The sequence below is a fragment of the Callorhinus ursinus genome, unplaced genomic scaffold (genome assembly GCF_003265705.2).
Source record: "Callorhinus ursinus isolate GAN/ISIS: 27379988/994484 unplaced genomic scaffold, GSC_fseal_2.0 scaffold83, whole genome shotgun sequence".
Taxonomy (NCBI): domain Eukaryota; kingdom Metazoa; phylum Chordata; class Mammalia; order Carnivora; family Otariidae; genus Callorhinus; species Callorhinus ursinus.
The window spans coordinates 291,817-308,263 of record NW_027397145.1 but is presented as its reverse complement, the minus strand read 5'-3'; the positions used below and the strand labels follow the sequence as shown (position 1 = coordinate 308,263).

Below are 16,447 nucleotides of genomic sequence, written 5' to 3'. Positions count from 1 at the left end.
GCTACACAGACTACCCAGGGGCTGGTTTGGGCATGAGTGTAGAGGACGGGGGTACGCCAGGCCTGGGCCGTCCCAGGCAGGCCCGCTGGACCCTGATGCTACTCCTGTCCACTGCCATGTATGGCGCCCATGCCCCATTGCTGGCACTGTGCCATGTGAACGGCAGAGTGCCCTTCCGGCCCTCCTCGGCCGTGCTGCTGACTGAGCTGACCAAGCTACTGCTGTGCGCCTTCTCCCTCTTGGTGGGCTGGCAAGCATGGCCCCAGGGGGCCCCACCATGGCGCCAGGCTGCCCCCTTTGCACTATCAGCCCTACTGTACGGAGCTAACAACAACCTGGTGATCTATCTTCAACGTTACATGGACCCCAGCACCTACCAGGTGCTGAGCAATCTCAAGATTGGAAGCACGGCCCTGTTCTACTGCCTGTGTCTCCGGCACCGCCTCTCTGCACGCCAGGGCTTAGCACTGCTGCTGCTGATGGCAGCGGGGGCCTGCTATGCAGCTGGTGGCCTCCAGGACCCTGGGAACACCCTTCCTGGACCCCCTTCAGCAGCTGCTGCTGGCCCTATGCCCCTGCATATCACTCCACTGGGACTGCTGCTTCTCATCTTGTACTGCCTCATCTCGGGCCTGTCGTCTGTGTACACAGAACTGCTTATGAAGCGACAGAGGCTGCCCCTAGCACTTCAGAACTTCTTCCTCTACACTTTTGGTGTGCTCCTGAATCTAGGTCTACATGCAGGTGGTGGCCCTGGCCCGGGCCTCCTGGAGGGTTTCTCCGGATGGGCAGCGCTTGTGGTGCTGAGCCAGGCACTAAATGGACTGCTCATGTCAGCCGTCATGAAGCATGGCAGCAGCATCACACGCCTGTTTGTTGTGTCCTGCTCACTGGTGGTCAATGCTGTGCTCTCGGCAGCCCTGCTGCGGCTACAGCTCACTGCTGCCTTCTTCCTGGCCACGTTGCTCATTGGTCTGGCTGTGCGCCTGTATTATGGCAGCTGCTAGCCCCTGACCACCTCCACCCAGACTCCTGACCCTGTAGATTGGGTACGATCATGAGAGCCACCTCCCAGGCCTCCGGACCCTTCCTCAGCAGCCAGCCCTGTAACAAGTGCCTTGTGACAAGAGGGGTTGGTGAGAGCAGCCAGGTTAGTCTCTGGAGGTGGGTGAATGAAGGGTTACCCCAGGAGACTTAAAGACTGGGTTTGATTAAAGAAACTTAACTTCCCAGAAGTCCATCCACACTCTAAGGAATTGGGGAAGCATCAATACCTAGGCCTTAGAAATGACCTCACCCCGAATGGAGGAGGCTCCCTGCCTCACCCTGCATGAATGCAGTTGTTTCAAGTGGGGTATGGGCACCAGTTGGTTTTCCTTGCCTCCTGTGGTCACCCCAGCAGACCCATTGCGTCCAGGCCTGGTGCGGGCTACTCCAGCCCAGCTTTGGTACATGACTCCCCCCATTAGAGACATTCACCCCTCACTGTAATGCAGGAAAGCCCGATTGCCACAGCTTTTATACCGATCGCCCAGGCCACTCTTCTAAGCTCCCCCAGCTCCAGCAACACCTGGAGACAGTGCTCCATGCTCCCTCCACCATGCTGCTCTCCACACCCACCCAGCCTTTGTTCTGGAAACCCCAGAGAGGACTGGAGCTTGACTCATCTCAGGGAATGTTGCCCCTGGGCCCTGGCTTAAGGCTACACTCCTGACCTCTCTGCTCACTCCAAGGCCCCTCTCCAAGCCCACTGCCCCCTCTACAGCTCCTAGGAGGTACCATTCTTCTCACTCTGGGTCCTGCCCCTGCCTAGCAGTGTCCCAGCTCTTTACAGTTTAGGGAAGCTCTACCCAGAGTGACCTGGAACCAGGCACAGGGAAATTTGGTGTAGCTCAATCAGTGTCTCTATGTAAGCAATAAAGTCTTAATAAAGTGTTCTGGGGTGCAGGTGGTTCCTGCAATTGGCTATGGTGGTCCTGTGTCTTCCGTGTTGTGTATCTTCACTCAAACGTAATTTTGTTCCGCTAGTGCCCTGAATGTCTTAATGTTGGAGTAACTTACAGACTAGGAGGAAAGACTGTTTTCTCCTAGTTGTTGCCAGGAGCATTATTTCCTTTAGGGACCCAGGGAGTGGAGACTGTTCTCTGTCGTAGAACTCTCCAAATTTCTCTGAAGCACAAACTGGGGCGCTGGGGAATTTGGAGGGATTCTTGGGAATAGAAGGTACTGGGCCTGGCAGGACAAACTAGATTTTAGGCTAGAGAACTCATGGGTTCAGTAGGGTTTTGATTCTCATTTCCGCTGGTTCCCTCATTGATATTCCTTCCTGTCATCTCTCCTCATGGCCAGAGGAACATGAGGCCCTGCTCCCATGGGAGAATACCTAGTAAACTTAAAAAAAATTTTAAAAAGAAAAAAAAAGTGAGACCTCTTGGAGAATCTTAGGAAGTAGGGTAGGGTTTGGGAATCTTTTTTTCTTTTTTCTTGTTCTTTAATAAGCTCTCTAAATGATTCCAATGCACACTGCATCTTGTGAACTACTATGTGCAGTGTAGAACTATGGCCAACCAGGCTTGAATTTGAATTCTGGCTCTGTCACTTATTAGCTGACTGTCCTCAGGCAGTTACTTAACCTCTCCAAGCTTTAGTTGCCTTACCTCTGAAATGGGGGTCAAATGGCACCTATCACTATATAGGGTAGTGGGAAAGGCTAAAATGAAGTTGTGGATATTAGGTGCTTAACAGGGACTGACACAGTGAGACCTGGTTTAGTAGTAGTGTTAATTTATCGATAACGAAGTTTAGCCTGGTTATTGAGTCCCATCTCCCTCTCCCTTCTAGGCCCCTTAATAATGAAGAGAAAGGAAGCCGACCTTGCAGGATTACTGATCAGATTTCTCCCCAGGGCAGTAATCCGGCAATGACTGGCCTCAGTCTACTCTACTCCCTGCCGAAGCTGCTGGTTCTGGGCTTGGAGCTCCTGGTTCTGCGTGGCCAGGTTGATGTTGTCTTGCAGGACACCAGCCAGCAGGCTTCGGTGGTGATGCTCCGTGGTCATGGCCTGCTCCTCCCACAGCCTTCGCCAGGCTCGGAATACCTGTGCCCAGGTTCAGAGATGTCTGTCAGTCAGTCAGCCTCAGAACCGTTTCAAGGCCTGCCTTCTGACCTCACTGACCTGCAGCATATGGCGTGTCTGAGCTCGGGCAGCCCGCACGTGCAGGTCATAGAGGGCTGCGAGGTCCCGCTCTGCAGTATTCTGCTCTGCCTGAAGGGCCTCCAGCTGGAGTCTCAGCACCGTCTGCTCCCGGGGCCATCTCTGCCTCTTCTTGGAGGCCTTCAGTGATAATGCATAGTCTTTGTTCAGTGCCACCTGTGTGCCAGGCTCTGTTCTAAACACTTCATGTGTGTTATTTCATTTTATCGAATGAAAACCATATGAGGTAGTTGCCATTTTAGTTTTCCAAATCTGGTAGATAGATCTGGAAACTGTGTATCAGAGAAGGGACCTAACCTTGCCAAATTCACATGGCTAGTGAGAGGCAGAACTGAGATGACACATGCCTTTCAGTGGTTCACTGTCATTCTTAGGGTAAAGTCCAAATCAGAGGCATGGCACACACTGGTCTCTTTAGCCTCGCCTTTGACCCTGCACCTGCCAGGCCCCACCAGATGGACGATTTGCAATACCCAGACTACTTTGCCACTGCTTCCCTCTGGACTTTTGCTCATATAGTATTGTCCTCAGAACATCCCCACAGACACAAGTTTTGTTTCTTAATTTGTTCAAACAAGTTATATGTACTCTGCCTCTATGTGATAAGTACAGACTGCCCAAGCAGAGCTCAGCCCTGTGAATTCCTTTGGCTGATTTGTTTTTTTGTCTCAGCTAATGTCATTGTCTGTGATCCACTCCAGCCTGGGTCTGGCACACCTCTCTGTTCCCGCAAGCCCTTAGCTCCCTTCATCACAGCACTTTAGCACTGAAAATGGCTTCATCTGTCCCCCACAAAGCTGTGAGGACCAGGAGAGAGGGTATGGCCCACTCTGTTGTGACTGAGGCTGGATCCCAGCCCCTAGCACAGTGCCTGGACCAATTAGAAGAAGCCTCAGGTTCCCTACTTGACCCTCCTTACCTCCTCTCCAGCCCCCAGGCCTTTGACCTGGTCACCTGCCACCTCCTCCTCCTGTTCCAAATGCTTCAGTTCCTCTTGGATCCATATTTGGTGCTGTTCGTGCAGTCTCTTCCTCTGTGCCTGGGCCAAGAAGAACTGCAGGGCCACATCTGGGACCTGCCAGGGCTAGGTGGCATTAGTCTAGACTCAGCCAGAAGCCCATGTGTGTTCACAGCCTTGGGACTCAGGGTCCAACTTTTCAACAAAACCTCACTACCAGGGCTGCTCCTAGAGCGCATCCAGGACCTAACTGGCCTGTAAGAGCCAGGAGCCTGGACAGACACTTGGAGGTCATAGGGAGAAAGGAGAGGTATTGGCTCTGCCAATAGGTGCCATGGAGGCCTGAAGGATCCTATGCCCCTAATGTGACCCAGTAGCAAAATAGCCTTCCCGTGCCCCTCCCTTAGGAATCACATAGGCTTTTGGGTCTTCTTTTTGCCAGAAGCTCCATATTTCTCCCTGATGCTGGGGCAGGGAAGCAGTAGACATATTAACTGGGCTCTGCAACTCCACTCCCCCAACATCTTCAGCTGTTCTGGGGCACGAGGTATTACCTGTTCCTCAGAGTCCCTAAGAGGATGATTTTGGTGGAGCCCAGTTCCTAGAGATGCTGTTTTTCCTACCACTGGAAGAAAACGCAGTTAAGCCCAGTAAGGGTGGAGAAGACACCCAGCTCCACCCCAAGCCCCAAACCCACCTTTGGGCTCTCCCTGGAAGCCTGGGCTGTGGCTTGCTGTTGAATCTGTCACCTGCTGAGAATATTGTAGGAGTGAGAATTCCATACCCTTCCTCCCAGGATAGTGTGAGCTGAGCTCAGGGCTTTAAAATCAGACAGATCGGGGTCCCAGCCCTTTCTCTCCTCAACTGTGTGACCTCAGGCAGGTGACTAGTCTTTTGAATCCATGTAAAATAGAGCTGATGAAATTTGTAGAGAGCATGAAATAAGACAAGGCACCCAAAGCACAAGTGGCAGGCACTGCTCAATAACTGGGAGCTTACGTGCCTAATTCCCAGAACTCAGGGCTGTAAAAACAAGTAATTACAAAAAGGGAAGGACCCAGAGGCGGACAGGAGCAGCACTCCAGCCACACTGCGGCAAATCCTGGAAGACAGTGCCCTCTTCTGCACAGGAGAGGCCATGCATTCTAAACGGATGCAAAAATACCATATTGAGTCTAAAGACTAGGGTATGTTTGCCCCTCTGCTACCTTTGATTATATCAGTGACCCTGAGATACTTAGATCCCTTCTCTGAGCCTCAGTTTGCTCACCTGAAAAATGTAAGCAATGTTGTCTTCTCTGCTTAAAAAAATTCTATGGTTTCCCCTTCAAGATGAAGTCCAAACATCTCTAATGAATTTACAAAGCCCTTTATGACCTGGCCCCTACTTCACTCTTTAATCCTTCTCTCTTGACTCTTCCTCAAGCTATGCTCCAGCAAAATGAGCAGCTTGCAGTCTCCCAAAGAGATCAAGCTCTTACTTATTTCTGAGACTTTGCCTGTTATCTTCCGTACCTGGAATGTTCTTCACTCATTTTTCCTGGCCACCTCCTTCAGGAATCAACTTCCATGAAATGTTCCCTCCTTCTCTTGCCAAGACTAACTTAGACGCCCCATAGAACCCTGTGCTGATAAGGCCTTCAGAGCACTGATCATGGGGTTATAATGGTTTCTTTCCAGAAACTATAAACTCCATGAGGACAGGGATTTCCCAGGGTCTACATAGCACTGTGCCTAACACATAGTGAGAAGTCAATAAATGTCTGGGAATCAATAAATTAGTGAATGAAGGAAGGGCCTCCTCATAGTGCTCTCTAAACAGGAGAAGAAGGCAGACATCAATGGGGCTCCTAAGAGGTTGAACAGGAAGACCTACCTGTAGTTCTGGAAGCCCCACGGCCTCAGCTTTTACCCTTTCGAGCATCCGGTGTCCTGGGTGCCGGCTCCAGGCTTTTACCACCTATGGAGAGAGGGTTCAGGGTAGGCTCCAGCTGTTGCTCTCTCAGGCACCTCCAGGCCTCACCTTGCTTACCTGCAATTCTCGCAATGCCCTGCCCAACTGGCTGAGCCCACTGTCTGTCAGGCTGTCTCCAAGGAGGCCTGAACGCAGGCTCTTCAGGCCAGCCCGGCGGGCCTGGGCCTCCGCTACAGCATCCCACAGGGTGGGCCTCACCTGTTTCACCTGCATCCTCCTTCTCTCGGCCCCCAACAGAGCAGCCCAGAGCAAGCTCAGGGAGCCACCTAGTGAGGGGAGATTCAGAGTGAATCACTCCTTCTGGATTCCAAAGCACGCTGCCTGTAATACTTGTAATTTTTATTATTTATAAAAATAGCTAATACCTACCAGGCGTTTACATGTGCTTGATGGCACTGTGCCAAGGCTTTTCATGGATTCTCTTTTTTTATCCACATAACACTCCAATGGGGCAGCAACTCTAATTTGTCTTACCCCCACATTTTCCAGATGAAGCAAAATGAAGCTCAGAGAAGTCAAGCAACTTCCTGGTGAGTAGCAGAGCTGAAACTTAAGTCCAGTTCTGTCTGACATTAAGGCCTGGGCCCTTAATCATGATACCAAACTGGCCAGTGGATAAACACACTTTTATCCTTCACTGCTTTATCCTTGAGGGCATGAACTGCCCTATTTTATCCTCCTCTCTCCACAGGCCTTGGTACAGTGCGTGGTCTGGGAGCATATTAGCCAAATTAATGTGTGTTCATTAGTTTTGGAGACAGAGAGCCAGGCTCTTTTTATTATTATTATTATTATTATTATTATTATTATTATTATTTTATAGAAAATTTCAAACATATACAAAGTACAGGAAACCCATCTATTTATCACCCAGCTTCAATAATTATCAACTCTTGACCATTCTTGTTTGATCTATACCCTCCACTTGAACCCCCCCACGTCTCTGACGTCATACCATTTCACAGAGGCCGGATTTTTAATAAGTGTGTGAAAACAGGCAAGTTCTTTCCCTCCTTTGATCCTCCCTTTCCTCATTTATAAATTAGGCTTCTCTCTCTTTCCTCATCTAACTTAGATGTGTCTCATGGGCTTGTGGTAAGAATAAAAGGCATTAGTATAAAAATACGTGGTAAACTGTTGAAAGTCTCTGAAGGGTGAGGGGTTGCTTTTCTATTGGCCCGGCCTCTGAAGACTTTGGCAACCTAACCATCCTGGGACCTTTCTGAATCCTGGCCCTCCCAGAGGGTTAGGCTCTCTCTGGACTGCGGTTGGGGCTGCAGCTGATTTGGTAAGAGGGTGCGTCAGGCATAAGTCATATCCCAGAGCTTCCCCCAAGAACCCCACACCCTCCCCGCCCAGGCCACCTTGAGGGTCCAGGCGAAGAAGAAGTCCGCTGTAGTTGTTTCCTTCCAGGAGCCGTGAGACAATCCAGGGCAGAGAACCCTCCACCTGCTCACCAATAACCTTACCAGCCAACACCTGCAGCAGGGGGCAATCCCTACCAGAAGGAGGGAGGAAGAAAGGAGATGTCCACTGGTGGATGGGGAAAGAAACTGGCCCAAATCACACCCTGATGAGAAGGTTGACTATTTCCAGTAACTCTTGGGCACCACCAGGCAGATTTGCAACCTTGCATAGATCTTTATTTTATTTTATTATTTTTAAAATTACACAGTGTTATGAACAAACAATGAATCATGGAACACTGCATCAAAAACTAATGATGTAATATATGGTGATTAACATAACAATAAAAAAAATAAAAAAAAAAATAAAATAAAATTACACAGTGTATTCTCATAGTACAAAATTTAATTCATCTATCTGATAAGGGACTTGTATCCAGAATATTTAAAGAACTCTTACCCTCAATAATAAAACGCTAATCACCCAGTTTAAAATGGCAAAGCAAGGTGACATCCACAAAAATGGCAGAGGAGGGAACTCTGGGAGTCTGTCTATTGCCAGAAACATCTGGCAAAAATGGTCAGAATCAACCTTCCTGGAATTCTGGAGTACAGTCAAAGGCTTACAGCAACCAAGTGAATGCTTCACTGGGAGAAAGCCAACTTAAATATGTTGAGATCTTTGTGGTGTTTTAACTTACCCCAGCCCCAACCTCCTCCCCAGCACAGAGGTGGTCTTGAAGACAAGAGCCCACATTTCTGGTGGGGATACTTGGCTCTGGAGGGAGCTGAGCAGATCTTGTTCCCAAAGAATTGTGTTTGTTGTTTTGACTATCTAGGGTTTCCCCCAAAGGACTAACAAAAAGGGCTTCCCTTTGTTTCACTTACCTTGGAACTCTCTCAGGGCAGAACAGCTATGCTAGAGAACAGTCCCTCAAAACATTGCAAGATGAAAGAATGAGCAAAAATAACAGTTGGAGCAAACAATAAATGCATGGAAAGACTGGGAGGAAAAGTTGGGAAGTGAGATTTGGGGGGAATAAGGAAAAGTCCCCCACACACTAGGGAACTAGAAAGCCACACACATGCCCAGGGCAGGATGCATGCTGAGAAAACACCTGAGAAGATCATAAGTTTTCATTTATGGATGATTTTTCAGCTCAGTGCAAGCAGGAAGTGAGGCTAAGGCAGAGCCGTAAATGGACTGGCTAAGCACAGAAGGACTGACCCAATACAGAGCCAATCTATGGAATGTTGGAGATTTTTTTTCTTTTTTCTTTTCTTTCTCTTTTTCTTCCTTTAGAAAAAAAAGGGGGGGGGTTGGCCCCAGCAGTTTAAGGAATTCAATGTCAGGTCACTAGCTAACCACCGAGATAATGGAGACTCCAGTGACCACAAAGAAAACAGTCTGCAAAAATTTTTTGAAACAGTAATTAAGCAAGCAGATAGCTGCAGCCCACAACAAGCAACAATGCCAATCCTAGAGAGGATGGAGAATTTGGTTTTCAGAGTTATCACATTATCATACCAAAAATGTCAGAGCATTAAGGAAAAGAAATGGAGATTTAAGAGACCAGCACAAAAAAATAATATAATCTTTATAAAAATAAAAATTCTCAAATTGGTCAGTTTCCAACCAAAAAGGTATCAGGCATGCAAATAAACAAGAACGTATGGCCCACAAGGGGAAAAAAATTTTAACAGAAACTTCCCTGAGCAAGTACGGACATTGGATTCACTACACAAAGACTTTAATTCAACTATCTTAAATATGCTCAGAAAACTAAAAGAAATCAAGAAAATGATGCCTCAATGAATAGAAAATATCTATAGAAGCATAGAAATTATAAAAAGGAACCAAGTAGAGGGGCACCTGGCTGGCTCAGTTGGTGTAGCATGAGACTCTTGATCTCAGGGTCATGGGTTCGAGCCCCACGGAGGGTGTAAAGCTTACTTTAAAATAAAATAAAATAAAATAGGAACCAAGTAGAAATTCCAGAGCTGAAAAGTACAGTAACTGAATTCATAAATTCCCTAGAGGGCAGATTTGAGCAGGCACAAGGAAGAACCTCAGCAAAGTTGAAAATAAGTCAAATAGAATTATGCAGTCCGAAGAGCAGAAAGAAAAAAGAATGAAGGAAAATAAGCCTAAGGGACCAGTGGATGCATCAGATGTATAAACATATGCAGAATGGGAATCTCAGAGGGAAAGAGAGAGAAAAGGGGGCAGAGAGATTATTTGAAGAAATAATACTCAAAAATTCCCCCAAATTATATGAAAGACATTAATCTATACATCCAAGAAGCTCAACAAATTCCAAGATGGATAAGCTCAAAGAGATCCATGCCAAGACACATTATAATCAAACTGTCAAGGGCGCCTGGGTGGCTCAGTTGGTTAAGCGACTGCCTTCGGCTCAGGTCATGATCCTGGAGTCCCGGGATCGAGTCCCGCATCGGGCTCCCTGCTCAGCAGGGTGTCTGCTTCTCCCTTGGACCCTCCCCCCTCTCATGCTCTCTCTCTATCTCATTCTCTCTCTCAAATAAATAAATAAAATCTTTAAAAAAAATCAAACTGTCAAAAGCTAAAGAGAGAATCTTGAAAATAGCATAGGAGAAGCAACTTGTTATGTACAAGTGATACTTCATAAGACGAGTTTCTCATCAGAAATTATGGAGGCCAGGAGTGCCTGGGTGGCTCAGTCGGTTAAGCATCTGCTTTCGGCTCAGGTCATGATCCAAGGTCCTGGGATAGAGCCCCACATTGGGCTCCTTGCTCAGCAGGGAGCCTGCTTCTCCCTCTCCCTCTGCCTGCCATTCCCCCTGCTTGTGCTCTCTCTCTTTTGCTCACTCTTTCTCTCCTTCTCGCTCAAGTAAATAAATAAAATCTTTAAAAAAAAAATTATGGAGGCCAGAAGGCAGTGAGATGACATACTTAAAGTGCTATAAGAAAAAGCCTGTCAAGAATGGGAGAAGATATTTGCAAATGACATATCAGATAAAGGGCTAGTATCCAAAATCTATAAAGAACTTATCAAACTCATCACCCAAAAAACAAATAATCCAATCAAGAAATGGGCAGAAGGCATGAACAGACACTTCTGCAAAGAAGACATCCAAATGGTCAACAGACACTGAAAAAGTGTTCAACATCACTTGGCATCAGGGAAATACAAATCAAAACCTCAATGAGATACCACCTCACACCAGTCAGAATGGCTAAAATTAACAAGTCAGGAAATGACAGATGTTGGTGAGGATGTGGAGAAAGGGGAACCCTCCTACACTGTTGGTGGGAGTGCAAGCTGGTGCAGCCACTCCGGAAAACAGTAAGGAGGTTCCTCAAAAAGTTGAAACTAGAGCTACCCATGACCCAGCAATTGCACTACTGGGTATTTACCCCAAAGATACAAATGTAGTGATTCGAAGGGGCACCTGCACCCCAATGTTTATAGCAGCAATGTCCACAATAGCCAAACTATGGAAAGAGCCAAGATGTCCATCAACAGATGAATGGGTAAAGAAGATGTGGTGTAATGAGATATTATGCAGCCATCAAAAAATGAAATCTTGCCATTTGCAATGACATGGATGGAACTAGAGGGTATTGTGCTGAGCAAAATAAGTCAATCAGAGAAAGACAATTATCATATGAGCTCACTGATATGAGGAATTTGAGAAACAAGACAGGGGATCATAGGGGAAGGGAGGGAAAAATGACACAAGATGAAACCAGAGAGGGAGACAAACCATAAGAGGCTCTTAATCTCAGGAAATAAACTGAGAGTTGCTGGAGTGGAGGGAGTGGGAGGGATGGGGTGGCTGGGTGATGGACGTTGGGGAGGATATGTGCTATGGTGAGCACTGTGAATTGTGTAAAACTGACCTGTACCCCTGAAACAAATAATACACTATATGTTAATTAAAAAAAAGAAAGAAAAGAAAAAGCCTGTCAACTAAGAATTCTCTAGCTGGGAAAATTATCCTTCAAGAATGTGGGAGAAATTAAGGTATTCCCAGATTAGTAAAAGCTGATGGAATTCATTGTGAATAGACCTGCCTTACAAAAAATGCTAAAGGAAAGAGTCCTTTACCGTGTCAGAGGTGAGGAAAGGAGACTCTGGGGCTGGCCTGGGTCTCTGCATCCATATTTCAGATCCCCACCCCCAACCGCCACTCCCCAAAGCAATCAGAAGACCCCATCAGACTTACAGGGCTCTGGGGAGCTGCAGGATCCTCAAGGCCCCTCGCCACATGCCCTGGATCCCAGGCTCCTCAGAAGGATCAGGCCCTGGGCAGGACATGGTGACAGTGAGCAGAGAGCAGGCCCTGTGGAGGAGAGGGTAAGATCAGGCCAAACACCTAAGGGATGGTGGGAGGTGACAGGTGCCCTCCCATCCTCACCTGCCTTCATCCCCTGCAGCCTGTAAGTACAGCTCCAAGGCAGATCTTGAGTCAGACACCTCCACTTCACTGGCATTTTCTACCACCCTGGAGGAAGGGGAGCCTAAGCTCAACTCTTAAGGGTTGAGCACCAGGGTTCTGCCCAGCCCCCCAGAACCTCTTCGTGGGGAGTCCATTTGCGATCCCAAGAGCCTGTTAGAATCGTCCCCAAGGTTCCAAGCTCACAGTACATCCCCTAAAAGCCTCTCATCTTCATGATCTCTTTTTCCCTCCTGTCATCTGCCCAGTGAGGGAAATAGGCTAGTTGGGATTTCTCCCATTTTACAGATGGAAAACCTGAAGTTCTGCTCAGTGAGACGCTCACATCTCCCAGGATGATAATGAGTGAGTTGAAGAGGCATAGACGGGTAGGGTAAGAAGAGTGAGAGGGCTGGGGTTATGGGATGCAGGGAAGAGGATGAGAGGGCGTGATAAGCATGACCCCAAGTGCATGGCAGTGGGGAGAAACCTCCAAGGGCTGGGTTTGGGGTGTCAACCCTGCTTTAAGACAAGCACCCTCAGATCCCATTGGGCCCTGGACACTCACAAGCCTAGGGGGGACACATCTAGCACTGACAGGTTCTCTGTCCCTGGAGAGAGCATGTCCCGAGTCCTCCCGCTGGGGCTGAGCTGGAATCACGCAAGCACAACACCGGTTACAAACAGAGTCTTTCCTGGACTTCAGCTCACACGGTCCTCCCACTGGGGCCCTGTGGGCCAACCAAGGGCACCAAAATTCAGCCATTTGAGGCAGGAAAAAGGAGGCCTCAGAGAGGCAAGCCTACGCTGATGAGAAGCTGAATGAGGCCAGGCTCAAGCTTTTCTGGCTGCTCATTAGCCTCAGGCATTTTCTGCAGCACTGCCAGGGCCTTGGCTCCCAGGTCTCCCCTCCCTGCAGGGTCTCACCTGCACCAGGCTAAGGGTAATAAGCACAGGATCAGGGTCCCCGTGGGGCAGAGCTTCCTCAAACAGCATCTGCAACAGCTAAAGTGGAGAAAGGGGTTCCATAGGGATGCAGAAAGGATGAATCTGTACTTCAACATTTCCTGAGGGTGCAGTTCTTCACCCAGTTCTGTGCTATGGGCACAGTGTCCAGGACAGAAATAGCCCCGGCCCTCATGGTTCACAGAGAGCCAGTCAAATGAGTAGACATTTTCAGTGAGACCTGCTGTTTCCTATGGCAGGGGCCTATGACAAGTTTCTGAAGCTGCTATTTTGATTTGGGGGGCATTTTCATGAAGCCTAAAAACAAAACTGTCAAGTTTATTATCAGTATTATGAAAAACTGTGAAGATTAGACTCCCTGGATATTTGATCTTTGCACACCACCCCTCCCTGACCCTCACCCCCTTGGACCCCAGCCTCCAACCTTCCCCAGCCTCTTAATCACTGCCCAAATTGGTCCTGGCAAAACATTCTGTATGGACTGCAGTGCACTATAGGAACCCCAAGGAGGGGAACCTAATCCAGCTAGGAAGGGGAAGGCAAGTTTCTCAAAGGTATCCAGGAGCCTCGTGAAACCTATGCCGGGTGGCTCCTCTGGGACTCACCTGAGGTACGAGCCGGGGTGTCTCTGCTTCCCGACCCCGAAGCAGTAGGGCTACACTGTACCCTCGGGCCACCAAGCCTAGTGTGGACTGGACTTGTGCTAGCAGCTCCTGCTCAGCCTCCTGCAGGGGACGCACAGACATCTCCTGATCTCAGGTGCCCTGACCCAGTCTGTCTGAGCAAAGGGCTTGGGAAGCACTCAGCACTGAGCACTGAGCACTCTAGGATCCAGGAGCCTAAGGACTCCCACGCTCCTCCCATCTCCCTACAACCCCCCTACCTGAGCAGCATCAGAGCCCAGCACTCTGTCAAAGGTGATGCATTGTTCCTGTGGGGGGGGGGGGGCTAGGCTCAGCATTGTCATTCCCATCTTCCCCAGCCCTCACCCACACCCCATCCCATTTTTACCTGAGCGTCTAGAGTGCCCGGCTGAAGCAGGCAGATGCTCTTGGGCCCCTCCAGAAGGAGTGTGGGGCAACAGGTCTCCTCAGGGCCTAAGAAAGATGGGCTGTATATCAACTCTCATGGGGAAAACTGCCAGGACTCCTAGGTCCTGCTCTCAACTTTGGCCTCAGTTTCCTAACCTAGGGTACTATGCACAGGATCAGAGCCCCTGAGAAGCAGAGCTTCCTCAAACAGCATCTGCAGCAGCTAAAGCCGTAAGATGACCTCCTTCCCCTCTCCCAAGGGGCTCCCCCAGGCTGCACTCCCTCTAAGAATGAATGTGTAAGGACTTCTTACCTGATCCTCTCCCTCGCTCTACTTCCACCACTATAGTCAGCCTGGTCTGGGGGTTGCCCGTGAGGGCTGGGGTCACTGAGCTGTCCTGGCCCAAACCAGCCCCTGTGCTTGCTGCCTCTCCACACTCCATGGCTTTCATGCCTCTCAGATTCCTCTCAATAATTCATCTCCCTGATCTGAGGGCTCTGGGGAGGGCCTCTAAATAACAACTTATCAAAGGAGGTGGCAGTCCCCTCTTTTCTTTCTTTTTTTCTTCCTTCCTTCCTGCCTTCCTGCCTTTCTTCCTTCCTTCCTTCCTTCCTTCCTTCCTTCCTTTCTTCCTTCCTGTCAGGAGTGAGGGTCCTGACAGGGTTAACCTCTTTCTTTTTCTTAAAATATTTTATTTATTTATTTAAGAGAGAGCACGCGCACAGACGCACAAGTGAGGAAGGGGCAGAGGGAGAGGGACAAGCAGACTCCCCGCTGAGCAGGGAGCCCAGCTGGACCCCCAAGATCATGACCTGAGCCAAAGTCAGACACTCAGGTGCCCCAACAGTCCCCTCTTTTCCGAGTCAGAACATTGCATCGGATTCTTCTTTTTTCCTCTTTTGAAAAATGTCAAACACATACAAACTGTAGAGAGAACAGTATGATGATCCTCCAAGCAACCAACTTCAGCAATTATCAACCTATGGTCAGTCTTTTCTCTTCTGTTCTCCTCCCCGTTCCATAGAAAATCCCAGACATCTTATGTGTCATCTATAGCTATTTCAGCTTATATTTATAGAAGATAACTACCCCTTTTTAAAAAAAAAATGATGGCTTAATTTGGTGAGGATGCAGAGAAAGGGGAATGCCCTTACACTGTTGGTGGGACTGCAAACTGGTGCAGCCACTCTGGAAAACAGGATGGAGATTCTTCGAAAAGTTAAAAATAGAGCTACCCTATGATCCAGCAATTTATCCAAAGGATACAAACATAGGGATTCAAGGGGACACGTCCTCCCCAATGTTTATAGGAGCAATGTCCACAATAGCCAAACTATGGAAAGAGCCCAGATGTCTACTGACATATGAATGGATAAAGAAGATGTGAGATACACACACACACACACACACACACACACACACACACACACACAATGGAATGTTACACAGCTCTCAAAAAGAATGAAATCTTGTCATTTGCAATGACATGGATAGAACTAGAGGATATTAAGCTAAGTGGAACAAGCCAGTCAGATTAAGACAAATATCAAATGATTTCTCTCATGTGGAGTTTAAGAAACAAAACAGATGAACATAGGGGAAGGGAGGGAAAAATAAGATAAAAACAGAGAGGGAAGCAAACCATGAGAGACTCTTAACTATAGGAAACAAACTGAGGATTGCTGAAGGGGAGGTGGGTGGGGAGCCAGGGTAACTGGGTGATGGGCATTAAGGAGGGCATTTGGTGTAATGAGCACTGCGTGTTATATGCAACTGATAAATCACTAAATTCTACCCCTGAAACTAATAATATACTATATGTTAACTAAATTGAATTTAAATTTTTTTAAAGATTTTATTTATTTATTTGAGAGAGAGAGAATGAGAGATAGAGAGCACGAGAGGGAAGAGGGTCAGAGGGAGAAGCAGACTCCCCGCCGAGCAGGGAGCCCGATGTGGGACTCGATCCCGGGACTCCAGGATCATGACCTGAGCCGAAGGCAGTCGCTTAACCAACTGAGCCACCCGGGCGCCCCCTAAGTTGAATTTAAATTTAAAAAAATTTAAATAATAGCTTATCAAGATATAATTCATATACCATATATTTTACCCATTTACAGTGTATATTTCAATGGCTTTTACTATCACCATTTTAGAGCATTTCCATTACTTTATAAAGAAACTTGGTTTCCTTTATTATCACCTCCCTAACCCCACCCTACTACAATCACTAAACAACCATTAATCTATTTTCTGTCTCCATAGATTTGGCTATTCTGGACTTTTCATATAAGAGGAATCACAGTCTGTGTTCTTTTTGTGACTGGCTTCTTTCACTTGACATAATGTTTTCAAGGCTCATCCATGCTATAGCATGCATCAGGACTTCTTTCCTTTCTCTTTTATTATTATTATTATTTTTTTTTAGGACTTCTTTCCTTTCTATGACTGAATGATTTTCTTTCCCCCCCCAC

The 16,447-nt window shown here is 47.8% G+C and overlaps 2 protein-coding genes across 8 annotated transcripts in view; one reads left to right on the top strand and one right to left on the bottom strand.

Annotated features, from left to right (window-relative positions):
- Positions 1-30: 30 nt before the first annotated feature.
- SLC35A4 (solute carrier family 35 member A4) lies at positions 31-1,966 on the top strand. Its single transcript, XM_025852124.2, has one exon. The coding sequence runs from the start codon at positions 33-35 to the stop codon at positions 1,005-1,007; it is 975 nt and encodes a 324-aa protein (XP_025707909.1). The 5' UTR covers positions 31-32; the 3' UTR covers positions 1,008-1,966.
- Positions 1,967-2,767: 801 nt separating this feature from the next.
- Positions 2,768-16,447, bottom strand: part of LOC112808934 (uncharacterized) — a 15,780-nt gene continuing 2,100 nt past the window's right edge. For 2 of the 7 annotated variants that reach the window (XM_073887863.1, XM_073887865.1), the window contains exons 2-14: positions 13,953-14,038; positions 12,903-12,980; positions 12,544-12,626; positions 11,958-12,044; positions 11,766-11,882; positions 7,512-7,645; positions 6,205-6,413; positions 6,049-6,132; positions 4,870-4,924; positions 4,727-4,797; positions 4,134-4,298; positions 3,176-3,334; positions 2,768-3,097 (exon numbers count right to left, since the gene is read on the bottom strand). In XM_073887863.1, the coding sequence (XP_073743964.1) occupies positions 2,936-3,097; positions 3,176-3,334; positions 4,134-4,298; positions 4,727-4,797; positions 4,870-4,924; positions 6,049-6,132; positions 6,205-6,413; positions 7,512-7,645; positions 11,766-11,882; positions 11,958-12,044; positions 12,544-12,626; positions 12,903-12,971 (1,395 nt within the window). In that variant the 5' untranslated portion in view covers positions 12,972-12,980; positions 13,953-14,038 and the 3' untranslated portion in view covers positions 2,768-2,935. Of the gene's footprint in view, positions 3,098-3,175; positions 3,335-4,133; positions 4,299-4,726; positions 4,798-4,869; positions 4,925-6,048; positions 6,133-6,204; positions 6,414-7,511; positions 7,646-11,765; positions 11,883-11,957; positions 12,045-12,543; positions 12,627-12,902; positions 12,981-13,546; positions 13,667-13,824; positions 13,873-13,952; positions 14,039-14,128; positions 14,229-16,447 lie in introns of those variants that run through there. The other 5 variants (XM_073887858.1, XM_073887860.1, XM_073887859.1 and 2 more) reach the window with 5 other exon arrangements.